Source organism: Peromyscus maniculatus, chromosome 15 (genome assembly GCF_049852395.1).
Source record: "Peromyscus maniculatus bairdii isolate BWxNUB_F1_BW_parent chromosome 15, HU_Pman_BW_mat_3.1, whole genome shotgun sequence".
Taxonomy (NCBI): Eukaryota; Metazoa; Chordata; class Mammalia; order Rodentia; family Cricetidae; genus Peromyscus; species Peromyscus maniculatus.
Window position 1 is genome coordinate 6,654,675 of NC_134866.1, and position 25,704 is coordinate 6,680,378.

The 25,704-nt window shown below is 41.3% G+C and overlaps 1 protein-coding gene across 2 annotated transcripts; it reads left to right on the top strand.

Annotated features, from left to right (window-relative positions):
* Window positions 1-1,016: 1,016 nt before the first annotated feature.
* Window positions 1,017-23,393, top strand: LOC102929029 (zinc finger protein 58-like). 2 transcript variants are annotated; one of them, XM_076552290.1, is made up of 4 exons: window positions 1,017-1,502; window positions 7,235-8,567; window positions 11,995-12,121; window positions 12,801-12,904. In XM_076552290.1, the coding sequence occupies exons 2-4, from the start codon at window positions 8,562-8,564 to the stop codon at window positions 12,902-12,904; spliced, it is 237 nt and encodes a 78-aa protein (XP_076408405.1). In that variant the 5' UTR covers window positions 1,017-1,502; window positions 7,235-8,561. The 2 variants fall into 2 exon arrangements, with proteins under 2 accessions (XP_076408405.1, XP_076408404.1); XM_076552289.1 differs by lacking the exon at window positions 1,017-1,502 and adding an exon at window positions 20,008-23,393 and having other exon boundaries at window positions 8,087-8,567; window positions 12,801-12,896.
* Window positions 23,394-25,704: the final 2,311 nt, after the last annotated feature.

The window sequence follows — 25,704 nt, forward strand, 5'->3', positions numbered from 1 at the left end:
CCTGCTTGGAGTCTTTCTACATCCAGTTAACATATTATTCCTAAGAAAGGAATATTTCCTTACAAATAGAAATATCTTTTATAGATTAACATCTTTCTATAAGAAGTAATTTTTCCAAGGTACAGCCTGTGTAGAAAGCATCTCTTATGAACAGCTCAAGTGAATACCATAGCAGAAACACATAATCTCAGGAGTAAATAGTATAGTAGAAACACACGCTCAAGTGGCATTTCTCATTTTTTTTGTTTTAGTCCTATTATTTAAAATGTGTCAAAGAAAATGATATTACGTGTCAAAATTAACAAGAACCCCAAACTATATAACTCATGAACTTCTTTCTGTACAGTTATGACAGACATTCAGAACAAAAGCTGAGGAGTTCATACTGGATTTCATGTTGTCTCTTTTGAATGTATTTATGCACTTACACACCAGCAAAAAAAAAGAATTAGAAACAGAAGAACAGTTATCTCACGTCCTCTTTCACAACCCATGTTCAGTACCTGCTGTCAATCCTTCCTCACCTCCTAATATTTAGCCTGTAATCTCTTTTCTACATGGCATACTATACTCATGTGTAAATTTGTTCCCATATGTACATTTATTATAGTCTAGATTATACGTATGAGGGAAATAATACAGTTTTTCTGAGATTGTGTGACCTCAATATATATTCCAAGGCCATCAATATTCCTGCAAATTTTGTGATTATATTTTTTAGTGCTAAAAAGCATTTGTGTGTGTGTATATATATACACATATATAATAAATATATACACTTATATGTAATAAAGTCTCCATTAATATGAACACCTATGTTATCTCGGGTTCTTTACGATTATGAGTAAAAAAGCAAATAAATATAGGGCACAAATAACTCTATAGTAAGGTGTGAGGTTCCCTGAGCATAGTCCAGGACTGAAACAGTGGGGACAGTGCAGAGACTAGAGCCCTGGTTCCCGGAATGTGATGTCATAATGGGTGTGAGGTGCTGACTTGTGAGGTTCCAGTGGTCAGTGCAGCACCCAGAGTCTCATAGGCCACTGGGGGGCTGTGGCTCTAACCACAGCCTGTAGACAGCAGACTGCACCGTACCTGCAGTTTAGTACCTGCCTCCAGCAGGCTCAGAAGGTCCAAGGGTGGCCAAGGATTGGACCCCATGTGGTCACCTGGGTGCTTAGAGGGGGAGCCCCACCTGCACTGACATCTGAGCCCCCTGGATTCAATACCTGGTTGTAGGGTGCTCTCCTATGGATGTGTGGGTGACCTCATGTTTTTATGGGCCAACTGTGTATCCCAAGCTGGGAGGCATGACGATGTACTCAGGTTATTGTTCAATGATTTGTCCAACTTTCCTTCCTGAAGCATGTTAACACTGAAGAAGGCCAGCTGTGATTATTTTGAGTGGGCACAGCTAGTGTTATGAAGATGGCAACTGTTTCACCATGAAGATATTGTACAGCATTATTTTAATAAGAGAATGTTGAAGCCAAATTATACATGTAGGGTAATGTAATAAGTTAGTATTACCTATGTGTATACTGTTAACCATCTTAACATGTAAGGTTCCTGGTAATTGTATAGAAAACATAAGACAGCTTTTATGGTTTACACAGCATGTAGAGTTATTTGTCAGAATTGTTATTAAATATGTTTACAGCATCTAACAGACTTTTGCTGAGAGGGCCCTGATAAACCTATGATGCTGGAATTGTTACTGGGAGATTATAGACAGGGGGTCCCTCCTATCCTCATTATGTATCATTTGCTTTTATTACAAACGCCTTTATTCTAAGAGATGAACATTAGTAGTCTCCATTCCACATAGGTTCCTGTCAGGTGTTCTGAGGCACACAATGTCTTTTTCGTGGCTGTTTGTTGATCTCCTTTTCCTCTGTCTCAGGGTCAGGGGACTGACTCAGTTCAGGAGATTTAGACCTTAGAGACACACATGCTTGGGTCTGACATCAGGATGCCAAATCCTAGCTTCAGAGTGAAACTTTTCAGTTTGATAAGACAGCATGTGTTCATAGGATTGTAATATTGCCCATACATGAGAGAGAATTGTTTTCTACAATGGAAAAGGTGAAACACAACCAATAGTAGCCAGGCTTGTTGGGGCAGAAACAAAGGCAGATCACAGGCATAAGGCAAAGGAATCTCAGGGACAGAGGGAATATCCTATCTTAGCTACAGGAAGCAGGCTTAGAGAACTAACAGAAAAAGGAGGCACTAGGACCCAGTGGAGCTTCTCTAACTTGACAGCCACATAGGTAAGGTTCCCTCTAGCACAAAAATGGTGGTCCCATACCCCACGGCTGCAGTTCATTAGACGCTGGCCTCCGTGGTTGATTAGGCTTTGTGGTAGTTTGAATGTAATTGGCCCCCATAAGGTCATTGTGATTGGCACTATTAGGAGGTGTGGCTTTGTTACAGTGGGTGTGGACTTTTTGGAGGAAGTGTGCCATGGTAGGCTTTGAAGTCTCCTATGCCCAGTGTCTCAGTTTACTTCCTGTTGTCTGCACAAGACAGAGAACTCTCAGTTATGTGTCCAGCACCATGTCTGCCCGCACACTGCCATGTTCACACCATGATGATAGTAGACTAAACCTCTGAAACTGTAAGCCATGCAATTAAAGATTGTCCTGTATTAAAGTTGCCATGGTCATGGTGTCTCTTGATGGCAATAAAAACCCTAAGACAGGCTTCCTGATGCCTGTGGTCTCAGAAGGGTAAAAAAGTGCTGAGGGAATGGTCTAAGCTTGCCAACACTGCAGCTCCCGATCAAGAGGCCCCTGCCCACACCATAGGTGCTCCTTCCTGCCTCCACCACAGGATGTGAGCACAAGAGAGCCACCCACTTCCTGTCTGCTCATCTTGTGCCTGGTTTTAAGGTAACTGGACTCTTAGTAAACAGCCAACAAATCCTTATGACCTCATGAGTAGAAGCAACTAATATCTCTAATTACATACTGGCTATTTTTTTCAGCAATGGGAGCTTTTACTGGGATAACACAATGGATAATGAATTTCAAAAAAGTCAAGGGTGCTAAAACTGAAAGGCCACTAGATATTGGGCTGAACAAATATGTTGTAAGTTTGTTGGAGTTATATTAAGAGAGGAGGCATGAGTGAGCATGAGAATAGTAAGAGACATCAAGGGCCACTGTGAATGCCCTGGGAGTTCAAAGAAATTAATGAATGCTTTAAAGACCCCCCCCCCCATACCTAATGAGTTACGTTACAAATTGAAGAGGCATGATTGTCATTGACCCATTTGTGTCCCTACATTTTTGATAGACTGGTCTCTTACATATGAATAAGGAAATGATTGTTTTGTCCTTAGCTAAATCAGACACTGACATGATATTATAGGGCTATAGGTTAAGTTACAACCCCATACACAACAATGGCTTATATGCAAATACCCACACTGAGGGTTTCACAACAAATGACTGATATTGTAGAAAGTGGGAAAGTAGTGAGGTGTCAGAGCCTGCCGACAGTCAGCTGGGTAGCTAGGTAGAGGCGTGCAGATTGTAGAGACAGTGAAGAAGACAGAAAAGAGTTGAGAGGTCTGCCAGTCAATGCCAGACAGTCCCAAGTTTATTTCACAGCCAGCTTATATACAGTTTTGAAGGACAGAGGTAGAACAATGCACAGCACAGGCATTCAACCACTATCTGTCCTGTCCTTGAGTCAAGGAACAGGCAGTTTCGTTTTCTATCTTGATGTACCTCCGGCTGGCATCAGTAGCCTGCATCTAGCTAGATAGTGTGTTCCTTCCTGTGGGCTAATCAGGACTTTCTCACAGCCCTGGAGCAGGCAAGCTTGAACTCTATTGACTCAGAATAGACTTCAGATTAAACTGGGAAACTGAGTCAGTTGTAGGCTCCCACAGTGAGGCGACTAAACAGTGCAGTTATAATTAACAGTATAAACAAAGCATAAAATGCAGAGAGAAATTACGACTGCAGCAAGATGTCCAGGGACAGTAAGCAAACTGATATGGAAAATTGCTTATCCCACAAGCCTTCAGACATGGGTCAGGAACAGCAAAATCCATGTAAATGTGGAAGCAGTGTGCTGGACTGAAAAGTGTTGAAGCAAACAGGAATGGACTCAGAACAAGGTGGGTTTCACCATCACCTCCTGTCCAGACAGATCTTGGAGAATCTTCCAAACTCCTACCCTCCTCTTCAAGAAAAGGGCATATGCCAAGTTAAGGTTTGAAGATACATATTTCTGAGACTCACTCCAAGTACACCTATGTGATGAGATCACCTATGCTGTAGCTGACTTTCAAACTCAGTTGTCCAGAATCAGTTGATAAGATCTAAAATGACCTACAAGTCAAACTTCTGATAATGGCTCTTAGAGAACTTCTGTAGTAGATTTTTTTAAGGCAAGAACCCCCTGTTTAAACATGTGGTGGCTCCATACTTTGGGTGTCAGCCCTTGACAGTATAAACAGTGTTGAACAGAAGCATTCATTACTCCCTCCATCAGGACTGTGCATGTGATTTGACCAACAGCAATTTCCTCTGAAGGGATATATTGCTTTCTGGAGGGGACCACCATTACCCTTAGGGAAATTATCATGTGATAGGCATGGGGAATTCATAGTTATTTACAAGATTCACTGGACCCTCCCTGCTAAAGGCTGTATAAACAGTAACGGTTGTAGGGAAGAAAACTCCCTCATCAGTGGAGCTGCCTGCAAGTCATGCATTGAGCTGCAGGCATGCAACTTCCCTGAGTTCTTACTCTGAGTCCAGTCAGATTTTTAGTACTGTTGATGTTGCTGCCTTGAGTCATCCATGCTCCTGTTCTAATCCCTCATGCAGACTCTGGTCTGCAATCCCAGTAATAAACTCACTGCTTCATGAAGATGGGGGTATAGGTGGAATCATTGTTGTGTCTGTCCTCAAAGCCTCATCTGAGGTGTGTAGACATTCTTTCTCTTCCACATTGGAAACTCACAGAAAAGAGTGTCTTTTTGATTTCTGTGAGACAACACATAAAGAAGTTTTGATGTATTAATCTAATTAATCTTATCATTAAAAAATCAGGAGTCAGATATTGGGGTAAGAACCTGAAAGATCAGAGAAGCAGGGGGTAGTCCCCAGGCACTTCCTACCTCTACTGTTCCTCCATCTAGAAGGGCCGAGATCCTGTCTCTGCCCAGCCTTACTACTTCCTGTCTTCTGTCTACAGTTCTCCAAACCTCTATGGTTAATTTTGGTCAGCTAATGGCTAGCTCTACCCTCTGACTCCAAGCAAGCTTTATTTGTCAGACACAATAAAAATAACACACAACCAAGTTTGATTTGCTGCACATGATTACAGAGCTGAAAAGTTCTTTGCAGAGAGCATGGAAGCAGTCAGGCACTCATGGTCCTGGAGCAATAGGACAGAGTTTACTTCTTGATCCACAGATAGAAGGCAGGCAAAGGTTACTGGGCATGGCATAGGATTCTGTAACCTCAAAGCCCAGCTCCAGGGACACATCCTAATCTTTCCCAAACAGTTCCTACCAACTGGTGCCCAACCATTCAATTTTATGCACCTATAGGTGCCATTCTCATATTAAAGCACAGTGACTTTGAAGTTATAAATAATGTTAAATCTGCTGTAATTTTTAGATTAACTCCGAAATGAGCAATCCTGGTCCTTTGTAGTGAGCCCACATTCAATGTGCTCTGAGTCAGGAGCACATGCATGGATGTCTCTATCTTGTGAAAGTGCAATTTCATTTGAAAAATGAGATAGTATTGAAGAGTCTCTATGCTCAAAACTATACTTGTAGGAAAGTCTTTCCAGGATCATCACCCACAGACAAAAGAAACTGTGCTCTGGTGCCTGGCACCATCCCAAGATGGACCCCAACTGGAGAGCATTTTCCACATTGTACTAGTTATGTAGGTTTAAGATGCATCATGTATGTCAACATGGAGCTTTGTAGCCCTGTTAAAGTGACCAGTCTCTTGAGGCAATGTGTAGGATGTACACTGTTCCTCCCAACAGTCCCTGTGTGGTTGCTCTTGTGGAATAATCTTTTTGTATCTTGTGAAGATGTGTCACTCTGATTGGTTTAATAAAAAAGGTGAATGGACAAGAGTTAAGCAGGATTTCCATGCCCAGAGGATGTTGGGAAGAAGAGGGACCAAGATGCAAGGAGATGCCCATGAGGCAGCATGGGCAACACAGAGTAAAGTTAACTGAGCCAGGTTAAAGAATGTAAATTAAAAGGTAGGAATTAATTTAAGTTAGCTATTTAGAAACAAGCCCAAGCTATCAGCTGATCTTTCACAATTAATAATATATCTCTGTGTCATTATTGGGGAGCCAACGGTCCTGATGAAAAAGTCCATCTACAGGTCACTACATGAAACAGTGCAGTTGACAGCTAAGATGCATTGAAAACCCTTCGTATTCTCTTGTAGAACCATAGCATAACCAAGACCGAGGCTATATGTAATTCACTCCCCAAGCAGGTTGATGTAATTCACTCCCCAAGCAGGTTGACACAGTTTTCGGTCTTGATGATCCTATCAAGAATTTCAGGCGGGGGGTGGGGGTGGGGTGGGGGGGTGGGGGGGGGACGCACGCTTTAATCCCAGCACTGGGGAGGCAGAGGCAGATGGATCTCTGTGAGTTTGAGGCCAGCCTGGTCTCCAAAGCGAGTTCCAGGAAAGGCGTAAAGCTACACAGAGAAACCCTGTCTGGAAAAAACAAAAAACAAAAGAGAAAGAAAGAAAGAAAAAGAAAGAAAGAAAGAAAGAAAGAAAGAAAGAAAGAAAGAAAGAAAGAAAGAAAGAAAGAAAGAAAGAAAGAAAGAAAGAAAGAAAGAAAGAAAGAAAGAAAAAACGAATTTCAGATGCCATGCATGTGATCTTGTAGTATTGGGATTTTCACACATTTCTGTTTTGTGTTCCTGTCTTTGCTGGTAGCTGGATACTCTTCCCTTCGCAGTAGCAGATTTCCAGTTCTCCATGGCATGTTGTAAGCACTGTGGGATATGCAATTGGATGACAAATTCAAGAGACTGAACTTTGACAGTGTTGGAACTATTAAAATCTAAGGAGATTTTGAGGAATGGACTAATTGCCTTTCCTAGTAAGAAATGAAAGTGAACCTGGGGGAGATTGCCAGGGTAGAGACTAAATGTGAGGTATTTTGTAGTCAAACACCAATGAGCTCATTTGTTATGTCTTATATCTTTGCATTTCAGAAAGAAGACTTTCTGTGTCCTGATTTGGGGAAACTAAGGGAAATTCAAAGCAGATTCACTCAACTTTCAAAATGTCACACAGGAATTAATTCAGTATCATGAAAGACAAAGGAAATTGAACATGGCAGATCAAACCTCTGCATAGGGAATTCCAACAACACATAACGGACCAGTGGTCATTATACACACCAGTGTGATCCAAGGAGCTGGGTCCCTCTACTTAGAGAGGAGAGAGGAGGCAAGCATGAGCTCCCAGCACACAGGTGGTGAACATGGACCTGTGTTTGTGAAAAACCACGGAGACACTGGTAAATTCTAGTGGAGATCTCCCCAAAAAAATGAATTCTTACATAGATTAACAGTTTAAAGTTTTTCAAGAGACTTACAGACAGGTGGAAAAATCCTGAGATGGATTATGGGAGAGAGTGGGACTTTTAACTTTGTGCAGCAATTTATACCATTTCTGTGTCTCTGATGAACCTTCTTCTACACTGTACAGACTACAATGTTCACATCTAACTATTTTTTCAAGCTGTGGAGTCGAATCCATGCATACCTCACATAGCTTGTCAGTGGAGAAGAACAAAGATTATTGACTAATTTGTAGTATTGGGCATTAAGACAAAGCATACATTATATTCAAGTGCTTTACCATTGGCTATCTCAGCAGTGTGTGTGTGTGTGTGTGTGTGTGTGTGTGTGTGTGTGTGTGTGTGTGTGTATTTTAAGGAAGAAAAGTCCATAAATTATCCATTCCAGCCTAGGATCTTCCAGAAGTCACTGAGGAGCTAGGAACATAGGCACAGACACCACTAAGGCTATTTCCAAAAATCACCTTAAAATCATTCTTTTCATTCTTACTTTAGTGTATTTCTTTTAATTTAAAAGCAAGACCAAGTCAAAGTTATTTTTGTTGTTGTTTTTGTTTTTTCTATGCTGTGGTAAGATTAAAATCACAAGATATGGACCAGAAATGGCCTCTAAGCCTAATATTTCCGTCAAAGGCTCAACTCACATTCACACATCTCATGTTGTGGATCTGAAAGTGAACGCCAGCCTCACTCCCCACCCCTGTCCTGCTGAATCCACTTTTTCTGCACATTCTCTACTACAGTAGCTGGGCACAAATCCAGGAACAGAAGAAATCGCCAAACCTGGGTTCCCGGAATTTTTACGCGCAGACTTGTGGGAAATGTAGTCTGGTCCTTGTGACATCACAGGGACCCACTCCGGAAACAGTACTTGTGCATTCTGTCTGAAAGTGTGCTAATTCTTCAAAGTTGGGCGAGAGTCCTGTCCTGCTGTACGTTCCTGTTGCGTCTCTGACATGGAGGTTGGTCCGGGGTGCAGCGCAGCCTGAGGCACTGTGCGGGGTGCGGGGCTCCGTCTTGGAGGGAGCGGACCTGGGTGGGAGGGCGGAAGAAGCTGCCTTGGAGGTGCAGTGCTGAACTGGCTGGGTCACGTGAGGTTGCAGGTCGGGGCTGGGGTGAGGGCGATAGGGACTGTGCCTTGAGTGATGCTTTCTTTAGGACGCTGCGTGCACCCAGAGTCTGCCTTGGGCTTTTGGGACAGGAGAGCTGCCTGGTAGCGCGGAGTAGATGATAGTGCAAAGTCCAGGACTGCAAACTAATGATGGTCAGCTGACTGCCTGCTCCTGAGGTGGAGCTGGGAGCTCAGTGAGCAGCTTTGGTGGGGAAGCATGCTTCTCTAGCTGAGCGGTTCTCACATGGATGCTGTCAGATTTCTCATAATCTGTAGATCAAACGGGGTCTGGTCCTTCCTGAACTCTGTAGACGGCCTAGTGAGTCTTGATCGTGTTCATTTTGTCTACCAGTTAAAGAAGTAAGAAAGGAAAAATCCGAGGCGCAACAGGTCGCATGTAAATTCTGGAACACAGTAAATAGATCTGCCAGAATCAGCTGCAATAGGAAAGCTTTGACTGGGGGTGAGAGAACACACATACACCCCCACACAGAGGGACCGTCTACAGAAAGAAGGAACTGGAGAAGCTGACTCCGGGCCTCACCGGGAGGGCTGGGTTTTCTTAACCTTTGAAAGGTCTTCCATTCTTAATGTAGGATGGACCGACTGTAAAAACGACAGGATGTCTGCTTGGCCCAAAATGGTTGTGTAGGGTTGACCACAACGGTTGTGTCAACGTCTCAAGCTGGTCTTGAGCTTGTGGAGCTAGTCCCGAAGCAGGGTGTGAGGAATAGATGAAAAACTCACATGGCCTTGGGTTCCAGTGCCAGGCTTTTGTTTCAGGTCAGCAGGGTGAGGAAGAACTCACAGACTGTGTGTATTCATGTGATTTAAAGTAAACAGACCTGTGATAGAAAAGAAACTTCAGTCTATTCTATTGCACATCCCTGTCATCTCTACTAAAATCCACAAATACATCTACTGTGTAGGGCAAAGCATGTGATACTTATTTTGAAACTGATATTATAATTATATAATTCATGTTTGCAAAACAGATACTATAATTGGTCTACCATTTCTTTTCATGGTTTAATCCACTTTCTAAGTCATAAAATTGCAAAACTTCATGGCTTGAAGCAAAAAGTAGTGATTGTTTCATAGCACAGTTATCTGGGACAAAGATCCTGTAGTTGCTTCTTCATGATGTGTGTGCTGTGTATTTAAAGGACTATGTTATGTAATCGGTAGATAGGCGATTTTCAATGGAGAGTTATTATTTTTTAGTTCCTGACCAGGAATCCAGTCTTCTCTATGCATATCATTTTGATTTCCCACCAATGATCTGTTAGTCTTCAGTTTTGTGTGACTCTCTGAAAAGATCTCTGAAGGACACCAACAGGGGATGCAAGAGTTCTTATTACATCTATTCTGTCCATTCTGTTGTCCTGGGCTGGCCTCTAGGACAGGCACCATTCAAGTGGAGTTCTATATCCATCTCCCAATTATAGGAAGAATGTGTAACAATTTCTAATGAATAGCAATGTGGCCCCTCAGACCAGACATAATTTGCATTTTCCCCATTAAAAGTGAATTTTGCCAGTTTCAAATGCCACTGAAATGTTTGCCATTAATAATATTGGGTGAAATCCCTCATAAATGCTCTCCTGTTTACAGGTGCACTACCCACCACCCACAGCTTCTCACCGGAGACTGGCCCCAGGACAGCAGACACTTCCCCATGTAGAATGGTGCTATCTGTGCTGGGCAATGTGGGGAGTGATCCTTACAGCTGACTCTGCTATGGGGGCTCCTCAAGTTCTCTCAGGGGTTAATGTTTCCATTTTCATCCTCTGGGCTCTGGCCCTCCTGGTATTTATTCCGTCTTGGTGAAACATAGTTCTGCAGTTTCACTTTTCCCAACGCTGTGACCCTATCATACAGCTCCTCATACTGTGGTGACCCCCAACCATAACATGACTTTCCTTTTTGCTTTATAACTGTAATTTTGCTAAGGTTGTTTACTGTAATGTAAACACTTTTGGAGATGAAGGTTTGTCAAGGGGGTCGTAGAGACCACATGTTGAGAACCAGTGCCCCGGTTAAAACAGAGTGGGATCTGTGTTTTTTTTTCTTTCACTTACTTCTAAAGGTGGTAACATTCTATACTAGGTACAAATAGGCTTCTAAAACAGTTTTCTTTTCCCTTGAGAAATTACTGGGTGTTCTATTCACCCAATTGTTACATTCTGCCTGTTTCTTGAAGATCTGCAGGCCTCCTCAGTGCTGTTCAAATCTATACTTTATTTATTTATTTATTTATTTATTTATTTATTTATTTATTTATTTATTTTGGTTTTTCGAGACAGGGTTTCTCTGCATAGCTTTGCGCCTTTCCTGGAGCTAACTTGGTAGCCCAGGCTGGCCTCGAACTCACAGAGATCCGCCTGGCTCTGCCTCCCAAGTGCTGGGATTAAAGGCGTGCGCCGCTGCTGCTGCTGCCGCCGCCGCCGCCGCCGCCGCCGCCACCACCACCACCCGGCTAAATCTATACTTTATTTAAAGACATTTCTCTGCAGAAATTCTGAAACCCAGATGACGGCCCGAGCTGCTGCATCAGACTCTGTATTTTCATTTCACTTCACATTCATCATTGTGGATATCAACTGTTGAGAAACTCCTTCTCCCCCAACATGACTTTCTCCTGTGAGAAATGTATAGATGTGGTGTATAGTACATATGGTACTAAATACATGTTCTGTGGATGCATTCATTTTATATTTCTGTCTTAAATGGATCGTGCTCAACTGAATTTATAGAATCTTTTGCCTTGACTTTCCTTGAAGATGGATCCAGTGTGAGATCATATGACCACATTGGACATATCTGAGGAATATTACTCACCTATGTAAGAAATATTTCTGGCTCTCTTTCATCCTGGGAAGAATCTAGATTTATGTCCACAGGCACATGATGCCTGTGTTAGGGTTTCTATTGCTGTGATGAAGACCATGATGAAAGACATCTTTGAGAAGAAAGGGTTTATTTTAGACTACAACTTCAGTTAACAGTTCAAGGCAGGAACCTGAGGCAAGAACTGTAGCAGAGGCCAGAGGAGAACACTGCTTATGACTTGCCCAGCCTACTTTCCTATACCATGTAGGAATGCCTGGCCAGGACAGGCACCACCCATAATGCCCTGTGCTGTGTCATATCAATCACTAATTAAGAAAATGCCCCTTAGACAGGAAAATTCTCCAGCCCAGTGTATATTGGTATTTATAGTATTAATGGCTTTTCTTAAACTAAAGTACGGTATCATAAATTGATCTTTATTCCAGGAAATGCTGTCCTTCTGGGATGTGGCCATTGAGTTCTCTGCCGAAGAGAAGGAATGCCTGGAGCATGCTCAGTGGAATTTGTACAGGGATGTGATGTTGGAGAATTACAGCAACCTTGTGTTCCTTGGTGAGGCTCTCATCCATAGTGAATTCTTATTTCACCATCAACATGTAGCTTCCTCACTTTGTATGGTATCTCATGGGAGCATTTCAACAGCTATTTTCAAATCCTTTCTTTTCAGAAAAATTAAGGAGATTAAGGAGTATTAAAAATCATTTGTGGGCTGGTGTGGTTAAGAGCACTGATTGCTCTTCTAGAGAACTGAGGTTCAATTCCCAGCACCCACATAGCAGTTCACAAATGTCTGTAATTCCAAGATCTGACACACTCACACTGATATACACAAAGGCAAACACCAATGCCCATAAAAAATAAAAATAGATCATTAAAGAAAAAGAATCATTTCACTGTTTTTCTTTTTGTGTTTAACCTTTCTGTGTTGGATGTATGTTTCCTTCACTCCAGTGGGAATGTTAGAAATTCAATGGCATGAGACATGGAGTACACTTGTTAATAACAGTGTTTCACAATTTAGTTTTAATGTTTTTTCCCTTTAAATGAAACTCAGAATGCTTTTTAATTCCTTGTGTAATATAGTTATCCTGTAAGAAAACATTTAAGGAACTGATTGTCTGCAATCATTTATTTCATCATCTCTTTCCTTATAAGCCATGTACTGGAAGGCACATGTCAATTCCAAGTAAAAGAACACATAAACAATCTTGTTCTCTTTTTCTGCAAACAGGTCTTGCTGTGTCTAAGCCACACCTGGTGACATTTTTGGAGCAAGGACAAGAATCTTCAGATGTGAAGGGACAAGCAGCAGCCATTGTGCACCCAGGTGTGTAGGAATGAGGGGTTCAGGGGCAGAGTTGAGGTCCAAATATCCAGTAGAAAGGCAGGCTTTCTCATCTTCTTTGAAACATGATACAATGGGAATAATTCTTTAGGTTTCTCCTTCATGTCTTTGTTATCCAAGGAGCACATCTCTCAGAAGTTTATGATGGCTTAAATGTCTTAAGCTTTGTATTTCCCCAAAAGTGAGCTGTGCTTCTATTGACAGTGACTTCCAAGGTTTTTCTTTTTGTTGATTCTCCATTGTAGTGTAAGACTCAGGGAAAGAGAACTCTGTGCTGGTCAGATTCTGAGTCATTTATTTGCAGAGTTTGAGACCAGACTCATGCCAGGAAGATCTCTGCACCGAAGTGAGCGTGATTGGGTTTATAAAGCCTAATGCACAGTTCCATCTCAGAGAGGCAGGAGGGACAGGAGACTATGCAGTTTCCGTTCTGGTGATTGGAACAGTGTGGGGGTGGGGAGCAGCTGGAGAAGACTCAGACAAACCAGTCACTTTTGACAGTTCATTCAGACTGAATGAAATGGAGCCTGGAGCCATGCTGCTTCTGATTACTAGCTGCAAATGAATGCATGGGTCATTTAAGAAATGGTTCCTGGGTCTTACTAGCTGAGCAGAAAGGCTGCTCAGTGTGGTAATTCCATCTTCGTCCTAGGGAAAGCTCAATTAAAAGTGGCTCTGTAGCTGGAAGTGAGGTTTCAGCAATGTTTGTTTGAACTTAGTTGAATTGTTGTGTTCAGGGGAACTGCAATGAATTTAGGTAAAGGGACTGCTTCCCAGCTGGCTACTGGTTAAGGTCTGCCACTGGGCCTACTTCCCCAGGTCCCTGAATGGCTAAGAAGGCCCAGCAGGGAAGGTGGCTGGAGGGGATGGGGAAAGCAGCGGCATTATCCAGAGTGTTGCAGCCCCCTGGCAGCAGCACTCACTGAATTCCAGGTCAAGGGAGCTGATTACAAAGACTCTAGAGCCACTGATAAATTAGGCTCTGATTTCAAACTTTTAGCAGAACTTTAAGACTGTAATTAGAACTGATTTTACTGAGCCTTTGCAAACATCAAAAATGAAACAGTTTTGAGTTCACCTACAGTTTTAACTGTGGTGACTCACAGTTCATGTACTCTTAGTTTTGTTGGAAGATAATGTAAGCAATTCTTTTAAGAGATAGCTTGTAGATGTTTTCTTAAGATTGTAAACTAGTCCTATAGAGAGTTTGCTTTTGAATGTAAGAACTGTAAATATGTATAATAATATTCATACTAGAAATATGTTGTTATTAATGAACCATGGTTTGGTGAAGCTTAAAGAGTCTTTAAGTTTGATGCAGTTGCATCTGAAGTTTATTGATTTATTTGATGCATTGATATTAAAAAAGGGCTTGACATAGCTAAGGCTGTTATAGACATCTTAAATGCATTCTAAAAGGACATTCCATCTTGGTCATTCTCTATTCTTTTATTGGGGTCTGTGGCAGTCCTAGGGATTGCTGTGGTTGTTTCAACTACCTGCAAGCTCTTAGTAGAGACCTAAGTCAGAACTGAGTTAAGCTCTGTACTTCCCCTGTGAGAGGCTGGTAGTCAGGAATGGGAAATATTTTTCTTGCTAGCTTCCAATCTAAGACAGAATATGCTTGATGGACAGTGTATCTCAAGAACAGGTAAGGTTGACTAGAGAAGAAGAATGACCTAAGGCTGGTACAGTCTATCTGAGGGGTCTGACGGGCCCTTTAATACATTAAGAAGGGGGAGCGGTGGAGATCTACAGAGGTTTCCTAGCGAGATCTGAGCTTCCTTTACCCAGCATTGCTACATAAGGGAATGATTGGACCACAGGCATGGTTGCCAGATGTTTGGAAGGGTCTCCACTTGGCTGTGTGGTATGCTTTGATCTAGCAAGGGGGAGGTCTTTTGCCCCACCCCTTGGCATTGTTATAAGAAGCCCCTTTGAAGAGACAGAAGTCTTCCCGAAGCTATCCTGTGTTTCTGTCTTTCTCTTCTCCACTATCTTTCTATCTAAAACATTTCTTATCCTCTCTCCTCCTCAGAGGAACCCTTTAAAAGGGGAGAGCAGGCCTCTTGCACGTGACACATTTAGAATGTGGTGCAGAGTCTAAGATCCTCCTCAGCATGAGAGAATGCACACCTTGTCTATGGGACCTGAGGAGTGAATTATTTTCCCTACAGATAAGGAATAGGATTTCCTGGTCTGGCTTATGGGCTGGAGGGAGACAGGAGCAGCAGACACTGACAAGTCCTGTTCCCCATGCATCCTTATCTTGTGTTGAAACAAGAATGCCATTATTTCTAGTAGGTTTGTGTCCCATCTGAGGGTACATGTGTAATCTATCCTGGGTGTGTCCTGCCATGCAAGTGTAGTGTAGATTTAACTCTTTTTACTCATGCATACAAGTGTTCAATTGCAATAATCAGTTTTATATTCTTTTATTTTGTTGTTGTTTTCAAGACAGGGTTTCTCTGCGTAGCCCTGGCTATGCTGCAACTGGCTTTGTAGTCCAGGCTTACACTGAATCAGAATGATCTTCCAGCTCCTGAGTGCTGAGATTAACGGCATATGTCACCACTCCTGGCCCAATAACCAGTTACTTCAAGTACATCTAATTCTGATATTATTCCATAGTAAGCAAAAAATAGTTGAACTTAGATTTGATTCTGTTACTTGCTTTAGGCTTAACTTTCATGCCATGTACAGAGTACTGTACAATGGAAGGTAGAAATTTCTCTCTAATATTGTTATTAGATGAATTATATTTGTATTTAGCATGAATATAAACACACTTTTGGGCACACTATGTTTATTTCATCATTCATTAGGTGACTCATCGTTAACAATTATGCCATAATTGCCTTTATTGTAACAGCTTACAATAAATTAGTGACTCTCATCAGATTAGAACTTTATACATGAAAGTAATTCATCTCTGTTAAAAATTTCACACTCTAAAATTATGAGTGTTGAACTGAAAATCTTTTATACCAAACAAAATTTAAATATAAACACAATTCATGGAGGAACTGGGAACCTCAGTCTCTTGAACCCTTTATAGTGTACTGTATAAAGTCTAAGTTGGTCCTGTAGACCTTCTATATTAAGTAGCCTGTTTCATCATAATACCATAAGGGAGATCTCGGTGTGAGGGATGAGCAGGTTGAAGAGGAATAGACATGGAGTTTCCAGACCCACTAACACAGCCTCAGAGAGGACGTTGGCACTGCCCATGGAGGACAGGCAGGAGGACAGAGGAACCCCACAGCGTCCAGTAGCCTTGAATCCACAGTGAGCTCAGAGAGTGGCTGACTCTCTGTTCCACAAGGAGGGTCAGGAAAGGTGACAAAGTGTAAGGTCCAGAACAACAGCAGAGAGAACACAGATGGAGTGGACGATACAGTCACTCCTTCGGCATCCACAGAAGTGACATAAGGTGTGGATTCAATTGAAAATGTATCTATTACCTCTTTAGTAAACATCTTTACTCTTAGACGAAGACCCAGGAAGGAGTCCCTGTCAGGTTTTTTACCAGATATTGGACAAGACAAAAATACCCACACCTACCCCGTTGGAGGACCAGAAGGACAGTGTTGCGTTTTGTGTCAGGAAATGCAGTGGTCATTCCCGCACTCTCCAACCCGAGTTTAATTGGCTTTATAAAGCCAAACCCACAGTTACATCATACCACACACAGGCCAGGGACCTAAAATCCAAAATGGTTAGTTCCATTGATTCACACAATTTGTTTTATGTTGTAAAACAGTTAACCTTCCAAACCTGCCAGTGAGGCTGCGTGAGAACATCTTCTCAGTAGGATTGTTCAGTTGGGGGACCAGTTGGTTAAACTCAGGAAAAACAGTCACTTTGGACAGTTGAGTAACAGACTCTGTACTATTTTCTACACATCTGAAAATTGCACACATTTCTAAATACCTAGGTGTGAGACCATTGTATGAACCTAACTTCACACATGAGTTCTTTCATGTCACTTACACACATGTTGAGGAAAGTGACCCCATCAGAGTTCTCTGTCTTTGAAGAAGATATCTTTTAAAGAATTTCTTTTTCACACTCATTAATAAGGTTTTAAAGTGCATGCCCTTTGTGGATATATATTCAAAGATTAAAACTGTCTGTAGCTAGGAGTATTTGTTTAATTGATCACCAATAAGCTTCCCAAATTCTGTGGCTTCAAATTTTTTTGCTTTACTTTGCAATTTGATATTCTTTGGTATTATTTTGGAGGTGTGTATTCTTGAATATTATTAAAGGACTAGCCTGAATAGTATTCTTCCCAGGGTCCCAGATGAGAAACTATGAACAGCAAGAATTCTTTTCAGGAAATGAATCTTAAGTACACCATGTTCTTTATCCGTCTAATTTATTCCTCTGGGATAAAATCCTATTGTAGTTGGAAATTTTCCTGTGTTCCAGCTGGCTGGTGGTTGGGACAAATCTCTCCCACTCGTGTCCCCCAAGTAAGCACACAGAGGCTTATATTAATTATAACTGCTCAGTCATTAGCTCAGGCTTATTACTGACTATCTCTTACACTTAAATTAACCCATAATTCTTATCTACATTTAGCCACATGGCTTGGTACCTTTTTTTAGTTCTGCTTTCACATCTTGCCTCCTCTGTGTCTGGCTAGCAACTCCTGACTCAGCCTTTCTCTTCCCAGAATTCTCCTTTTCTGCTTATCCTGCCTATACTTCCTGCTCGGCTACTGGTTAATCAGCATTTTATTTATCAACCAGTCAGAGCAACATATTCACAGCATACATAGTGACATCACCCATCATCCTATCTACACACCTTCAGTTCTGTTCTCGTGCCTAGCTCCTTTCTTGCCTGATTTCTCTCTACCTTTATGTGCTGTCCCCTCTAAGTTCTATCTTAATTCTCTGATCTCTTAATTCTGCCTCGTCTAGGTTCTTCTCATCTCAGCCTCAAGTTCTCTAGTCAAAATCCTCCTTATCCCTCTCCATTCTCCATCCAAGTCTCTGAGGTCCTCAGTTATAAACCCAAGCAATAGTAATCCTTCTCTTCCAGCCAGGTCACCATACTTGAATTCAGAATTTTCCACAGGCAGTGACTGTTAGGCTTTCTTTTACAACCCAAAAAGGTAGTGGTAAAAGAGGAGGTCAACTGAGAGCTAATGATAGGTTACTATATCAAGAAAAGGGGATTTATGTGTTCAGTCTACATTCTTTGAAGTGGTTAGGTAAGAAGTTCGGATACTATAATGTTAACAAGGCTGTATAAGAAAGGAGGATCTCACCATAAATTGCATAAGAAATAAATTTATCCGCCTGACCTAGGAGACAGGTGTTGTTTCCATAAGGTGTTACCTTAGTTTAGGAGAATGTTTGCCCTGGATGCTTGATAGGTATTTTAGATAAATACACTGTTTTGAGTTCTTGGAAGCACACAAGAAAATCGTTTTAGGAACTAGCGCAGACATATACAAAAGTTAAAATATCACTAAGACTTCTTAAGCCATGGCTTAATATTTGGAAGTAGCTTTTGTGATAGTAGCTGGATTTCATTACATTTTCATGTGGCTTGCAGCAGTATATAGCCTATAATCACTTGCTATGCATCCCCTGTATGTTTCGGTAGATGGATAAAACACATTGACAAAGTACATAAGGACAGTGTAAGATTACAAAATATCTAAGAGCTCTGCTTTGAGATTCCACTCTATAGGTAAACACCAGTTTCCTGTTTTCATGCCTTTTTCCTTGTCTCTCTATTTAGTGCTCAATAGCTTTTTACTCTTGTAAATGAATAAATCTTACAAATACATAATCTTATTGCCTGGGTATGGTGTCCTACTCCACGGATCCCAGCACTTAGGATGCAGAGAAATGTGGATTTCTAAGTTTGAGGTTAGCTTGGTGTAGATAGTGAATTCTGGGACTGCAAGATCTACGTGGAGAAACCTTGTTTTGATAAAGCAAAAACAAAGAAAAAAGGAAATTGTGGCGAAATGTTGTTAGTACTCTAAAAAGTAAAGCTTGCCTGAAGATCAGAGGACAGAGCTAGCCACTAGAGGCCAGAAAGTGGTGACACACACCTTTAATCCCAGCACTTGCGCGGAGGAAGCAAGAAGATCAGGAGTTCAAGGCCACCCTGGGTTACATGAGATTGAATCTGTCTAAAAGAGAAACAGGTAGGCAGTGGTGGTGGCTAACACCTTTAATCCGAGCACCAGGGAGGTAGAGATAGGAATATAAGGCAGGCGGAGACAGGATCTGGAGCCTTCAGTCTGAGTATTCGTAGAGACAGGATCTCTCTCCCTTTCTGGCTGACGATTCAGCAGAGGTAAGAAGTTTCTCTAGTGGCTGGCTCCTTTACAGATCTTTCAGCATTTACCCTGGTATATGGCTGGGTTTTTAATAAGACCAATTAGGATTTGTGCTATAGGAAATAAGTCATTTTGTCTATCTATTCATTGAAAAATATGTTGTCTCAGCAAAATTACTGTAATTCACAGGTGAACCCGAAGGTTTTTTTTTTTTTTAAATCATGCCTCGATATGTTTCAGTTATATAATTTCTTGTCATCCAAATAAAACATAAATTACTGTCCCAATTTTCGAGCTATAAACTTAATTTTTTTGTGGACCATCTACTGCTTGTGCAGAGCATATCTTTTGTACCTTCCAAAATAAAACTCTATGTGGAAAATAAAAGTTTTGTATTTTGACACAATCAAAATTAACTTTCTCTTTTCCAGGTCTGGATACTTTATAATTTCATGGGTGTCTGGACATATAACATTTCTATTCTTTAAGGGGCTTATTTCTGCTAGTAAAATGCTCTTACAACTTACTTAGCTATTAAAACTTTAATAATATGCCATTATGTCTATAATCTATTTGGTTGTGCCTTGTTTCTAGTAAGAATATAGTTAATTCCTACCTATAATATTATATCTTTCATGCTCACTGCCTATGAGTTTTGAAATGTTCTATAGTTTCTATTGATGCTTCAATATGTATAAGTAAATATCTCCATATAAAAGTAAGCATTATGAGAATAAAGAATATTTCTTAGCTTTTGTTCATATCTCAACTTTTGCTCAACAGGAATAACAACCAATGATTATAACATTTACGACAAGACCATTGATTGTAACTCACTGCATATTCAACGCCAGAGAATTCATACAAAGGAAAAACCCTACAAGTGTAAAGAATGTGGTAAGGCCCTTAGTTCTCGCTCAGCACTTTCTATACACCAGAGACTTCATACTGGAGACAAACCCTACATGTGTACAGAATGTCATAAGACCTTTAATACTCTCTCATCACTTTTTATACACCAGAAAAATCATACTGATGAGAAATCCTACAAGTGTGAAGAATGTGGCAAAACATTTTACTATCCTTCAATGCTAAAGCAACATCAAAGAATTCATTCTGGAGAGAAGCCCTACAAGTGTGAAGAATGTGGAAAAAGGTTTTCTTATTCTCTACGCCTTCAGGTACATCAAAGAATTCATAGTGGCGAGAAACCATACAAGTGTGAAGAATGTCACAAAGCCTTTCGTAAATACTCAGCCTGTTGGAGACACATGAGAGTTCATATTGCAGAGAAATTCTACCAGTGTGAACTGAGTGCGCAGGGATTTAGTAAACCCGCCTTCCTCATCGGGAACAGGGCAGTTCACACTGCAGAGAAAGCCTACAAGTGTGAAGAGTGTGGCAAGTGTTTTTGTTCCTCTTCATCCCTTATTCGACATCAAACAATCCATTCTGAAGACAATCCCTACAAGTGTGCAGAGTGTGGCAAACGGTTTTCCTCCTTTGCACGCCTTCAAGAACATCAGACAGTCCATACTGGAGAGAAACCACACAAGTGTGAGTTGTGTGCCAAATGTTTTTGCTCATCTTCATCCCTTAGACGACATCAAGCAATCCATTCCGAAGACAATCCCTACAAGTGTTCAGAGTGTGGCAAAAGGTTTTCCTACTTTACAAACCTTCAAGAACATCAGACAATTCATACTGGAGAGAAATCATACAAGTGTGATGAGTGTGGCAAATGTTTTTACTTATCTTCATCCCTTCGCCGACATCAAGCAATTCACTCTGAAGATAATCCTTACAAGTGTGAAGAGTGTGGCAGATGTTTTTCATCATCTTCATCCCTTAGGCGACATAAACAAAAAAAGAAAATTCATTCTGAAGACAATCCTTAAAAGTGCGGGGAATGTGACAAAGACTTTGTTAATCTTTATGTCCTTACTCAACACATGATATTAGTTCATACCAGAGAGAAATCCTACACATGTCTTAAAAAGTTTATTTGTTCAACTCTTAAAATGCATCACATGATTCATTCTGACTACAAACTCCATGAATATGTGAAGTGTGGTAAAATAATAGCTAACAATTCAGATCTTATCCACCTCTAATGAATGAACCCTAGTAGAGAATACTAGGTTAATTATTTTGAATTGTCAACAGGAATCTCTAACTTCCAATAGCAAAAATGTTAAGAATGTCATCAGAGAAGAGTAGAGACTTCTGTTTGCTGTAACATCCAACAGTTTGTTCAAGCAGTGTGTTTGAAACTTGCCTTGATTAATGAGTCTCTTTCTGCTGTAACTATAAATGTTCCCTGAAACCTTCACCATGTCCTGAAATTGTCCACAGGGTACCTGGAATCTGAGATCTGGGCTGTGGCATAGTTATTCTTGTTTTTCCCAGTGGAGTCATCCAAGCTCCTGTAATATCTCCCCTAGGTGTGTAAGAATCTCTGTCTCTCTGAGCTAGTAGGTTGTCATGCAGTATCTGGCTCCTGAGTCCTTATTGGTAAAATAAAAGGACAATGACTTAGTTAAAACTACAGGAAAGCTCTTCCAGTCTTAGGCCTCAGCATCAAGGCAGCAGCTGCAGAGATGCAGTCATCAGCTGAGGCAGAGATGGCATCAGGTGCAGCTGCTGTGCATCAGATAAAAAACAACAGTGCCCGTAGAGCAATAATGATAGGGAAGTTATGAGAGGAACCAGTCGCTTTCTGATTGGATTTAAAGCCCATTCCATAAATAATTACTGACATGATGCTAATTTGGTGATATACTTGTGCCTGGCTAGATGATAAGCCCTAGGGAGAATTGAATGCTGTTATTCTAATAAGTGGGTTCTAACTAAATGAACCCAAGTTCTCATCTTTATTCCCACAGAGTCAGGCACCTCTCCACACCCACCAGAAAATATTGTGTGGAAGATGGAGAATAATACACAGATGCAAACCGGTTGAAGTGTAGGGAATATTAGCCTGTGGAGGGCCCTGATCTAGAAGTGACACCTGTGTCACACAGTGTAAAAGAGGTCCCTTGTTGGGAGCTGTACAGCCCAGTTTTGCATCAGCATATGACTACCTGTACACTGGGTTTCCTCAGAACAGGCACCTGTGAAAATGCACTCTCACTTGGCAAGGACCAGTAGACCACAGGACAGCATAGGAATTTGCAAAATGTGTGGAGCTTGCAGACTCTTGCAGGCTCTTTTCCTCTCATTATATTGGTGATTCTTTGGGCAGTTCTTAGTTTTATGTTGTCAGTCACACAGGCAACAACTGTAATTTTCCCTGGAAATTCTGTTCCTTTTCAAATACTTTGCCTTAAGATTCAGCAGGTGGTTATTGCTTCTTAAATCCCTTCCCTGGAATTACTAACTACAATTCCCAACCCTGGGAACTTTTCTGACTCAAAGAAGATAGTTAGGTACATGTGAGAAAACAACCCTTGGGAAATTAACCATGTTTCACAGTTTGGGAAAGGAGAACAGAGCATGTGTACACAGACTCTGATGAAAGCCTCAGGGATACACATGGTGGCGACTGTTGAGAGTAAGTTCCCTGGATAGCAAGCATAGAATTGTTGGTAGGATCTTGTATGCCCCCGGAGGAAAAAATACAGTGCCAAATGTGGGATGGGTAGATCCATCTTTACCATACATAGAACTTATATTGGTGGAAGAAGTATGGTATGGTGAGATGAGAAAAGAGTGCTTTATCGAGATCTGCCTTTTACAGAGAGACTGAGATATGGGACCCTCTTTTAGAAAAGGGGACTATATAAAAACATATCTTGCAGACATGAAAGAACTCTCTGGGTTTGAATATTGTTGTCCTTAAAGCAATGTGGCCATCTCTATTACTTTTTAACTTTGTAGTCACGAGTAGCCGCCAGCTGACATAAGAGCTGCAGAGCAGGATGTGTCTGGCTCGATATTTAGTTCACCCTGCAAAAATGCTGAACTCTGTGTCTAGAATCAGGCTGTGCAGGGGGTGGAAGGTGTATCTGGGGAAGTATAAAGGGAACAATGGGGGCTTTCATAATGCTCACAATGTATTCCTTAAATTGTGATGTATTTCTTAAAGTCAAAAATAGAAACCGATAATGTAACCCTGGTAAGAGAAAACTCTGTTTAAGTATAAATAAAGACAACCTGAGCTATTTGGGGCCACATGAGTGTAATCCACTTGGTGATCACAAGTTTTCCTTGTACTGATACCCCTTCCCTATCTCAGGACCTGAACCCTAGCCAAGGCTGGACCTCGGCAGAGTGGCACCATGAACAGGGACCTGAAGTCGGTATGTATTGGGACTGAAGAGGATAGGATCCTGGCTGAGGGTGCTGCAGACCTGCCAGGAGAGCCCCTGGTTTATGGAGGGACAGGTAATCAAAGAACTTGAGAAGTGAGTGCCCTGTCCCAACAGAAATGGGACAGTGTGGTTCAAAGGAACCTGCTCTTTATATAGATATTTTTAAGCATATGGTTAAAGCCAAAGCTTTAAAAGTTTCTACTAGTCAAATAACAGTATATTCTGCTATGGGATAATGCTTTTGTACACTGGTTTAATAAAACACTGATTGGCCGGTAGCAAGGTAGGATAAGCAGACAAGGAGAATTCCGGGAAGAGAAAGGCTGAGTCAGGAGATGCCAGCCCACCGTCCAGGGAGCAACATATAATGGCACACAGGTAAAGCCATGGAACATGTAGCAACATACAGATGAACAGGAATGGGCTGAGTTTTAAGTGTAAGAGCTAGTCAGTAGTTAGCCTGAGCTAATGGCCAAACAGTTATAAATAATATTAAGCCTCTGTGTGATTATTTTATAAGCAGGACATGGGACTGCAGGGCCCAGGCAGGACCAGAGAAACGTCTAGCTACAGAGCTCTAGGAAGAAGAAAGTTGGACTCACCAGGGAGACTCCAAGGGAACAAGACATGCAGGAGGAGAGGTAAAAACCACAAGTCATGTGGGAACGTGTAGAAGAATAGAAACGGGTTAACTTAAGTTATAAGAGCTAGTGGGACAAGCCTTAGCTATGGGCTGAGCTTTCCTAATTAATAATAAGTCTCCATGTCATTTTTGTTTTGTTTTGTGAGCTGGTGACCCAAAGAAAAATCAGTCCATGGAATGAGCATGACAAATGAAAGAGGCATGGAGTGCCACTCGTGGTACCCTGGGAGTTAGAACAAGTTCATGAACACATTCAGACACACCAAGGATGCTTTCAGAATCATCTTAAAAAGATACTTCTTATTCCCAAGGTAGTGTGTTGTGTAGTTTTACTTACTTGTCTAGACTGCCAGCCAGCAAATAATGACAAGGAGACTTCTCATTAATTATGAAAGCTTGGCCTTTAACTTAGGCTTATCCCCAACTAGTTCTTATAACTTAAATTAACCTGCCCTTATTAATTAATCTACATGGCTTTTTTTTTTCTTTTTAACCTCTCCACAATTCTGTATGCCTGACTTGGTCTGCCTATAGTTGGCTTTTCCATTCAGCAAGATTCATCTCTTCTGCTCTCTCCCCGGAAATCATGCCCATCCTTTCCTGCCTAGCTGCTTGCCATTGAGGTCTTTATTAAACTAATGAGAAGGTGCCTTGGCAAAGACAGATCTTCACAGTGTACAGAAAAGATTATCCTACACAATATTGCTTCATCATTTCAAAGTACAACTGAGTCAATGTGATTTTTAACGCTGTAGTAAGATTAAATCAGAACATATAGACCAGACATTCCCTGTAAGCCTACTGTTTCTGTCAAAGTCTTGACTCACATTAACACATCTTGAGTTGATTATCTGGAGATGAGCACCAGACTGACTAACCATGGCTGTTTGAAACCAAAACAATAGCCAAATTGTTGTTAAGAAACCACATTGTTATACAGTCTCCATACCTTGCAAGAATTTCTGTTTTCTAAGACCAAAGTACTTTGCACAACATGTTTCAACCTACGCTGAACTTGTGACCCCATGATGTATGCTAACCATTTGCCTTACAAAAATAACCTGTGATATGATTGCGCTTCTGCCTTATGAAAATGTTTTCCCGGATACCTTGATGATTCCCCTCCCACATGATGTATTATTGAACTTCAGCTTTTTTAAAAAAAATTTCATCCGTTCTAACGGCCAATTATCTCGACATCTATTTTCTGTAACTCTAACCCTTCCCCATTAAGGGGCCTCAAAAGGCATTGAGGGGCTGCTCTCTGAAATACCGACTTTGGAGGAGAAAGCCAACGGCCAGTTCCTGGTGCTCCTGTAAAATGAAGATTGCTTTAATCAGACATTCGTGCAATTGGCTTTTCTCAGGCCTAACCGCTGTCTAGGGCACTCTGCTTCTTCCTCTTATACTGTACTGCAGGCAGCCAGACACCAACCCAGGGAGAGTAAATATCATCATACAAGGATTCCAGGAATTCCTTTGCCCAGCCTTCTGGGAAATGTAGTCCATGCGACTGTGACATCA

Bases quoted from the DNA above. Each gene is read 5' to 3' on its own strand.
- LOC102929029 (XM_076552289.1), top strand. The intron at 12,122-12,800 runs GTGAGGCTCTCA...TTCTGCAAACAG, and splicing joins CAGCAACCTTGTGTTCCTTG to GTCTTGCTGTGTCTAAGCCA. The intron at 12,897-20,007 runs GTGTGTAGGAAT...TTTGCTCAACAG, and splicing joins AGCAGCCATTGTGCACCCAG to GAATAACAACCAATGATTAT.